Below are 9100 nucleotides of genomic sequence, written 5' to 3'. Positions count from 1 at the left end.
CTTGCTTGCTCTATACTATCTTGTGTGTTGTGTTTTAAGCTAGGATAATTAATTTGTGCGACCACGACATCGCAACACATCTCAAAAGGTTGCCTAAACTCCTATTGATCACCTTGATTTATCTATCAGTTTGGGGGAGTTGAACATTAGAAAAATTCAACTTAACTCCTACCATGTACCAAAGGGTTTTCTAGAATAAGTCATAAATCTAACATCCCTATCTGAGATTATGGTTTTAAGAAGACCATGCAACTTGACAATCTCATCAAAATAAAGTTTTGCAACTCTAGAAACATCGATGGTCTTAGTACAAGGGATAAAATAGGGTCATCTTAGAGAAGTGATCAATAACTACAAAGATAGAATTATGCTTCTTTATAATATGTGGAAGCCCAAATGTAAAATTCATACTTACATCTTATCAAGGGCAAATGGGGATATATAACGGGATGTAAAAACTAGTGTTATGTTTTTTATGTTTAGCTAGTTAACATGTTCAAAATTAATTTACAAACTTAACTATATCTCTTTTTAAGTTAGACCAAAAGAACTAATGTATCATATTTTTAATTGTTTTATTTCTTACAAAGTGTCCTGAATGATCTTCAACATGAATCTTTTATATCAAAAAATCATGTATTGATGTCTTCATAATACAAAGCTTATTATCCTAAAATAAACACCTTTCTTGAAGGTAATAACAATCTACAGCATGGTTATTTTCATCTCTCAAAGTCATATTTCTCCAAATTCTAGACAACATTCTTACTCCTTTTTTAATCTCTCAAATCTAATAACTTCAACACTCATTACGAATAACAGTGTTACCCAGCAATTTAAGGCATTTGTCTTCTTATTTTTTATTCTAAATTTATGTTTCAATATAAATGAATAGACTTACAAATACCCAACCTAATAACCATACATATGATTGAGCTTTTTTTTTTTTGGAATTGAGATAGTGGAGAGCCTCATGGTCAAAGTAAAGAACAAATTCATATAGTAGTAAATAATGACACCAATGGTGCAAGGCTTGATCTATCATGTAAAATTCTTTATGATAGATTAAGTACTTTAGTTTGACATCGTTAAGTTTCTCATTAAAGTAAGCTATAGGGTGAAGTTCTTAATTAAGTACTCCACATATACCAACTCCCGAGATATTATATTCTACTTCAAACACCTTAATAAAGTCAGGAAGATACATTACTTGGGCCTCCATCATCTTCTTCTTAACTTGCTCAAATGCCTTATTAGCTCTTTTACTATATTGAAACTCTTTATTTCAAATAATTCATAAGAAGCAATATGATGGTTCTAAGTTCCTTAATGAAATGACGATACAAAATCACAAGCCCAAGAAAACTATGAGCCTTATGAATATTCTTAGACTCAAACCAATCTACAATCATTTGGATTTTTTTTGGATTAACAAAAACTTCCTCATGTGACATTATAAACCCCAATAAAATCGCTCAATCCGTAAAGAAAGAACACTTAAATAAGGTGATCTAAATGTTTTTCCATAGTTTTGTTATAAATAAATATATCATCAAAATACACCGCCAAGAATTTTTTCAATAAATAGCCTAAGCACCTATATCATTACTCTCATAAAAGTACTTAGCCAAAATGTATTAGTAGCCACTCATATAAGTCATTCTTAGTCTCAAATATAATTTTTCATTCATCTCTTGGACAAATTCTAAAATGATGATATTCGCTCCTCAATTCCTCGTCTTTCAACACTTTCCTTACCTTTTTAGGTGGTTTATTTGAATAATTTTCTACATTCTCTATGGCCACTAAAGCAAATGCAACATGCTTTTCATAAACCTTTTTATCAAATTTCTTATGATTTATTATGTTGGGCCCCCTCTTTTTCACTTTTTCCTTCTTCTTGCTACTATTATTAGGCTTTGGTAGTAATCTAGTAAGTTAAATCTTTTTACCATAAAAAACAAAATGAATATGAATTTGATCATTCAAAGATGGTAATGTCTAAATCATATAACCAAAGCCTATCTAAAATGATGTGTCCTGCATCCATAAAAATTACATCACACCAAATCTCATCATGATAATCCAAGATCTTTATAGGAAAAAAAACATATCTTCTTAATTATTATGGATGTATTGTTAACTCAAGGCATGTTATATGTTTTAGGATGCGAGATAAACTTTAAGCTTAAGCAATATGTTATCAGAGGAAATTGTATTGATATAACCCTCACTATTTATAATGATCTTGCAGGATTTATCTCCACATTTAATATAGGTGTAAAAGATAGCATTTCTCCTTCAATCCTCAATTCCTTTATGCTATGTTAAGGCATATCTAATTACACTTAACTTGGTTGTCTTCCATCCCATAAAATCTTTCTTGATCTGGCAAATATTGATCTAACACATCCTAGTAGTTTGAACTCATTCTCCTCAACATCTAGGTCTTGAAAATCATCACTCATATCCTCTTAATCCTTTATTAACAAATTATTGGGACAACTAGAGGAAACATGAATAAAACCTTTATACTTAAAAATTTAAGTCATTGAGGTTATCTTAGATGCTTAATAGAGAATACCCTTACCATTATTTTCCTAAGCATTTAAGCAATAGTAGGATTAGGTTTACAAGGTAAAGCACTCAATAAAGAACTATTATTACTAAGTTAGAACCTAGAAGGGATATGTAATAGCTCGACCTAACTTGCCATATATTGTCTGCTTTGGGCCTTAACGTCCTCACAGTTTTGTTCCTAGTGACGCGAGCCCACTTCTAAACCTGACGCTTCAAAACAAGTATGACAAGTCTGCAACCAGCACTCTTAATAAAGTTAGTTACCACTCTCTCACCTGCCAATATGGGATATTATAATCCACCTTGTCATATATTATCTGCTTTGGGCCTTACGACCCTCACGATTTTATTCCTAGTGACGCGAGTTCATGTTTTAATCTGACGCCCCAAAACATGTATAACAAGTTAGCAATTAGCACTTTTAATAAGATCAATTATCACTCCCTCACTCGCCGATGTGGGATATTATAGGATACTATAGGTTTCCTAACATCTTATACACTGACTTTTTATAACCAACTTGCAGTTTTGTATTAGGGTAAAAGCTTCATCAATGGTGGACACACTCTAAGCACAATCTCTCTTTTAAAGTCATCATTCAAACCTTTTTTGAAATCTACTTAGAGTCATTATCTTATCCTTCCTAACCATTCACCTCTTTCTATACTCATTAATTATGTCATATATTTATTAGTAGACTTATTTCCTTATCTAAAGTTATTCTACTGGTCTAAGAGATTTTTCCTATAAGAATGATATAGGTTTTTCTCTTGTAACTTAGTTTTCACCTCAACTCAATCAGTAATAAGAGATTGACCTCTCCTAACCAAAAACTTTTCTATACTTTTCTAATGAAGTTGAGCAATACCACTAAGTTTTATTTTTACAAACCTTACCTCCTATTCTTAGACAAATTATACTAATCAAATAATTGATTCATGTTATGAAACTAGCTATCAAAGATACATGAGTCAAGTTAAACCTCAAAAGTCAAGTCAAGGCTTCTATCTTGATATGTCTCATTACTCGATCATCAAGGTCATTGTAGTTGTGGTGATCTTGATTATGGTTATATTAGTGATTCCTAGGGTGAACTGGTCTTTAATGATGGTTTTTAGAATGCTTATTGTTAAGGTCATCAAAGTTATTGTGGCTTTAGTGGTAGTCATGTTGATAGTTTTTATGAGTTATTCTTCAATGATTGATCTATATTGAAGAACAATAATTTTTTTTAGTTGTAACCAAAAAGATTAAAGGGTTTTTTTATCAAGTCTATATCAATAGTTGATTATAATTCAACACAAGCCTTAAGAAATCAATTAATTTCTAAAAACATTACTAAAAGTTGGGTCCATGGTAATTGTTGAGTTCTAGATTGTTCATTAAATGACCACTCCGTCAATGCATGCGATACTAATCCTAAAACTATTATTGAAATCACAAATGACACTAGTAAGTAAAATGCAATATAAAATTAAAGCTGATGTTTAATTATTTGTTTATCTTAAAGGCCATATAGTTTATCTTGAAAAATAAGTAATAATATATTAAACCAGGGAAAATAACATGCAAGCAATGTTTGTCCTTTAAATACACACAAGTAGTCCAAACACAATATTCCAAATTTCCTTACAAATTTAGCCAAGCTCTCTAATTAATTAAAAGGGTAGAATATTCAAGATAAATGAATCAATAAGCCAAAAAGTTAAGATAGCTCAAATTGCAAGACATGTTATATATTTTTATAGTCAAGCATAAAAGAATATTATCAATTTTAATTCTTGTTCAACAAGTGTAAAATATACCAAGAATAATGATATTCAATGGTTAAAAAAAGTTTGTAGAGGCTTAATGACCAAATTATAATGAAAATATGTTAGAATTCACTACATATTATGCAACACTAACATGGTAAAGAATGATGACGTTAAGATGACATTGGATTGGTGAATTAAAATTCCGCTGCCTTCAGTGGATTATTTTCCTTCTGTAGAGTGTAATTATAAATGATGCAAATCTTCACAATCACTAGCTGGGTTGATCAATTCTTCAAAAGAAACACAGTGCGGATGTTCATGGCACCCTCACTTTAGGAGCTCACCACTGGATATTTGGAGAAGCATTCTCACGTGCTTTCTTCTTTGGTAGCAAGTTGACAGAGCAAGATGAGCTATGGTTACTTTTCTGTATAAAAGGCTTGGAAGTTTCAGCATTGACTGAAGGTCTTCGATGAAGTTGAAGACTTGCTTCAAGTACCGCATTGGGGGTTGACTTCCTTCCAAGTTTTGGTGATCGAGGTCGTGTCAGAGGGATCTGCAAAACATGAATGATCTGTAAAACTAAAAAAGTAATGCATCTAAGCCCAGATCTGCAAAACTTGTTCACCCCTGGCCCTATGACAAAGGAAAACCTTCTCATCCACGGAAGAAATACAGGCAGGATCGGATTTCCGTGATTAAACTTCTCAAGTACGCCAACGTAGGAAGTTATTTCCAATGACTGAACTTCTAGATTATACCTACTTAGCAAGTTCGATTTCAAATTTCATAGTATTAGGTTCTTCTAACTGTTAAGCTTATGCCATAACAGTTCTAAATTACAAATTACAGCAAAATTTAGCTGCTCGATGCACCTCCCATTGACCATGAAGTCAACTTTATCATATAGAGAAGTTGGGCAATAGATATAAGACGAACCTTCGTCATTGAATTGTATGGAGAATGTAATCCACGATGCAAGTCATCACTTGGTTTCCCTCTGAAGACAGCACTCTGTCTTAGTTTCTTAAGGTCATGCTCTGCCTTCTCCTGGGCAACATTAACGGGAAAGATAACTTTTTGAAATTGGCTTTATCAAGAAACAAGGATAAAATTGAAGTCCACAGTTGTAATCATAAAACAACTTTAAAAAAAAAATATTGCATGGATTTTATAACAAGTTTGTAAATTTCCAAAGGATTTTGACCTGCATTTCAAAAATACCAAACATTTTGGTTGGAATCATTGGGTACCAAAGGAAACTGATCATTTTAACATTGGTAATTCACATGCCACCGTACGAACACTACAATAAAGTTATGTGAGATGACCTTAGGTCTCGCAAGCAGATGCTTTTTTTCTGTGTCCACCTTTGCATTGTTTTTCTCTCCTAGCTTCTGAAAGAACTAGAACAGCCAGTAAAACGAGATATCAAAACCATGACATTATTGCAAGCAAGGAATTAATAGAAAAACTACAGAGATTAATCTTGCCTCTTTTCGTTTTGCCACTCTTTCTTCACTTCTAAAGCTAAACGGAGAGGATATAAGTGGAGGTCGTGATTTGCTTCCTTTTGCACTTGATGATTTCGAGCAGCTGTAGTTCTATAAGTTTAAAATAATGTTGAACATAGGAAAAATGGTGCTTCTCTGTTCTAGTTACTAATTATTCATTCTCCACGTGGAATGAGCAATCAAGATGAAGAATGCAAGACTGCCACAAACTTAAATTTAATTTTATGTTTTTCAGCTATGGACATAAATTATCAATGATGCATTCAGTGTGTTATACTCTCTAGTTCAGTAGAAGCAAACATGACTGTGGCATGAGTAACATGGTACAGACAAAAAAGAACCATTCAGGAAACCCAGGAGCAAAGTCCATACTCTGAAGAGAGGGTCTGTGATATTTCACCAGGTGTAATTTTTCCTGAAACTGACTTGTTGAGCTCTGACTTACTTCTGCGAGGATAAACTGTGTCAATTATAACAATTAGAAAGGGCCAGCTGCTTGTGTTTGTAGAGACAAAATACCTTCTATCTTGTGAATGCTGAAATATTAAAGGAAGAAGCTTTGATACACCATGAACAGATCCCTGCAGTTTAGACATAATTCATCTTGGTGGGTTACAAGATTCTTACTGGTGTGAGTAATAATTGAAGTGTGTGCACGCATGAGTGTCTATACTGCATAAAATGATTAGCATCAAATGATCATGGTATGAGGAATGGAGATACCCTGGTTGGATTTTCTGGAGTAGCGGACCTGTCTTTAGATAATCTGACAGAACTTTTGTTGGTGTCTTGCAAGCGAGAAGCAAAATTGATTGACACATGGATAGATTTTGAAGTTGCTCTCTTTTCACCCACCAATTCTCCAGCAAACTTCTTACTGTTTGGAGTAGCATTTAGTCTTGTGGAACTTGACAGTTTGGCAGAAGACTTAGGAAGTTTCGATGCTCTACTCTGACTCAATTTGTTTGATAAAGAACTCATTTGCCTTTTATTTTTTGGTAAAGCTACATTCTCCATTTCAGCGGCTTCCTGATTGGGATGGTTGTTTACCTTATTGGGCATCTTCTCTTCTGGCATGGCCACAATAATGTCACAGTCATCAGCATTTTCAATCTGCTTTGAATTTGCCACGTGAATAGAGTTTTCCACCTCAACATTCTTTTCTCCTGTCACTTCAAATCCTTCCACCTTTGCATTTTCTGAATTATCCATTTGACCATCAGCATAAAATGCATTTGCTTCAGAAGAATGAACTAGGCCAGCATCAAAAATCCCCTCATCTTGTCCATTGATGATCACTTCATTGATTGCTTTAGAAAACTCCAAATTAACATGAGAACTGCTGGGAGCCTTGTCTGCAGCTTCTACTTCAGGAACATCGTTAGATGCAGCGTTTGCTTGCTCAAGCAAGGCTGCTGCTTTCATGGCTGCCCTCTTCTTGTAATAAGCCTCGAAATATGCCTTCTTCTGAGCAACAGAACCTGGCTTGGAAAACTGCTCAACTTCTTCTAAGAACCGATTGTGACTAAAGGTTGACCACTTCTCCCAAGCCAAAGATTCTGACATAAATCTCCCGAACGAGATTGATTCAGTCAGGGCTAGAATGGGATTGCCCTGGAACTCAAAAATATTTTACATGTTTGCTCAGTGATTTCTTTGATGCAACTCATTATTATCTATTTCAAACCAATGATATCCATAAAACAATTAACACAAAATGCAAAGAAACTTCAGAGACTCGGTGTCTTCTTTATCAACTGAAACAAAAAAGAGCCATAATCTTGATGGATGCCAGATATATTAAAAAAGCCAACCATACTAAAGTCCAAAAGAAGTTTCAACAATGGAAAGAAAAAAGGCAATCATCAACACGAAAATGCCCGAAAAATGAGATTTAACGAAAGCCAATCAAGGCTGCATTTAATCAAATATATGCAATTCTCCGGAAAATATTAGCAGTTACGGAAAATAAACGGAGAGCTTTAATCACTTCCGTTTCAAGTGTTCAAAGCATTGAACAAAATCAAGAACAACAGTAATTAATTCAATAAAAACGAGTAAATCCTCAAGCATTATGGTCTGTTTGATAACCCAAAAAGCTAAAGGAAAATGAGCAACAGAATCTCACAACAGCCATTTTTCCATTTCACCAAAAACCCCAGTAGTCATAATTTTTTTCAAGATGTCTCAATATCAGAGGCAAAATCACAAAAATTGAAGCAAAACCCACAAAATATTACTAAAAACAACACCAAAAAAGGAAAACCATTCCTTCAAACCCCAGAGCATGATAAGACAAGACATGAAAAAAATAATAAAGCAATAATGCTTGAAGGACTAACCTCTTTGGCTTCTCTGGAAGCACTAGATGGATGAGAAAAGGACCTCATAAGACAAGCTGATTCTCCCATTTTTTTTTTATCTATCTATACACAGAAAGCGAATCCCACAAACAAAAATGCTCTCTTTTTAATTCAAAACCCTTTTCGCTACCGACAGCAGGTACGTAGAGCTTATCTTAGTTTTAGTTTAGTTTATGGCAGAGTCAATCACTGGTCTCCCTTTAAATTATGAAAATCAGGGTGTAGGCTCAAATGGGTCCATCTCATTTCATGTCTTGCAGGCAACAAAGGCAAGAAGAGAGCGTAAGAGGCAACTCAGTTCTTCTGCAGAGAAAGGGAACCTTCTTCCTCTGTCAGCGAGTGAGTGAAGAGACCGTTGTTGTTGGGTTGCCTTTCTTTCACTTATACTTTTAACAAAGAAAAGACTGAATCTTTATATTTTGATTGATGGATATATTTCTTCGGGACCTACCTGAACAAAGCTCCTAACGTCTAGTTTCACTTGTAAAAAAGCAATCATGTGAGAGGAGGGGATGGTGACAGATAAAGAGAATCTGATGGATTTTACTTATGTTCAGTGTGGTTTCGTCCATTAATTTGAATTTGAAGGGAAGAGAAAGGTCGAGGGGGACAGACAGAGAAATTATTAAAAATATTAAAATAATATTTTTTTATTTTTTAAAAATATTTTTTATAAATCATATCAAAATCTTTCAAAAACATAGAAAAAAAAATTAATTGTTAAAATTGAGATTAGATTTTTTTTTGTTAAAATTTGATTTTTTTTTAATTATTTTTTAATATTTTTAAATCATTTTTATATGCTAATATCAAAAAGAAATTTTAAAAAATAAAAAAAATATTATTTTAATATATTTCCAAACAAAAAATATTTTAAAAACCAACC

General features: G+C 33.3%; 1 protein-coding gene across 1 annotated transcript; it reads right to left on the bottom strand.

Moving 5' to 3' along the window:
• Nucleotides 1-4422: 4422 nt before the first annotated feature.
• LOC105138040 (uncharacterized) lies at nucleotides 4423-8694 on the bottom strand. Its single transcript, XM_011044029.1, has 8 exons — nucleotides 8194-8694; nucleotides 6575-7465; nucleotides 6371-6432; nucleotides 6224-6298; nucleotides 5831-5933; nucleotides 5669-5743; nucleotides 5277-5387; nucleotides 4423-4893 (listed from the first exon to the last, which is right to left on the bottom strand). Exons 1-8 carry the CDS (start codon nucleotides 8260-8262, stop codon nucleotides 4678-4680), a joined length of 1602 nt encoding a protein of 533 aa, XP_011042331.1. The 5' UTR covers nucleotides 8263-8694; the 3' UTR covers nucleotides 4423-4677.
• Nucleotides 8695-9100: the final 406 nt, after the last annotated feature.

Source organism: Populus euphratica, unplaced genomic scaffold, assembly GCF_000495115.2.
Source record: "Populus euphratica unplaced genomic scaffold, PopEup_1.0 scaffold317.1, whole genome shotgun sequence".
NCBI classification, from domain to species: domain Eukaryota; kingdom Viridiplantae; phylum Streptophyta; class Magnoliopsida; order Malpighiales; family Salicaceae; genus Populus; species Populus euphratica.
This window is presented reverse-complemented; position numbering and strand designations above follow the sequence as displayed.

Coding starts and splice junctions, on each gene's coding strand:
- LOC105138040 (XM_011044029.1), bottom strand. CDS start 8,262: ATGGGAGAATCAGCTTGTCTTATGAGGTCCTTTTCTCATCCATCTAGT. Junction 5,744..5,830: donor GAGTGGCAAAACGAAAAGAG/GCAAGATTAATC, acceptor TGGCTGTTCTAG/TTCTTTCAGAAGCTAGGAGA. Junction 4,894..5,276: donor CATACAATTCAATGACGAAG/GTTCGTCTTATA, acceptor CATGTTTTGCAG/ATCCCTCTGACACGACCTCG.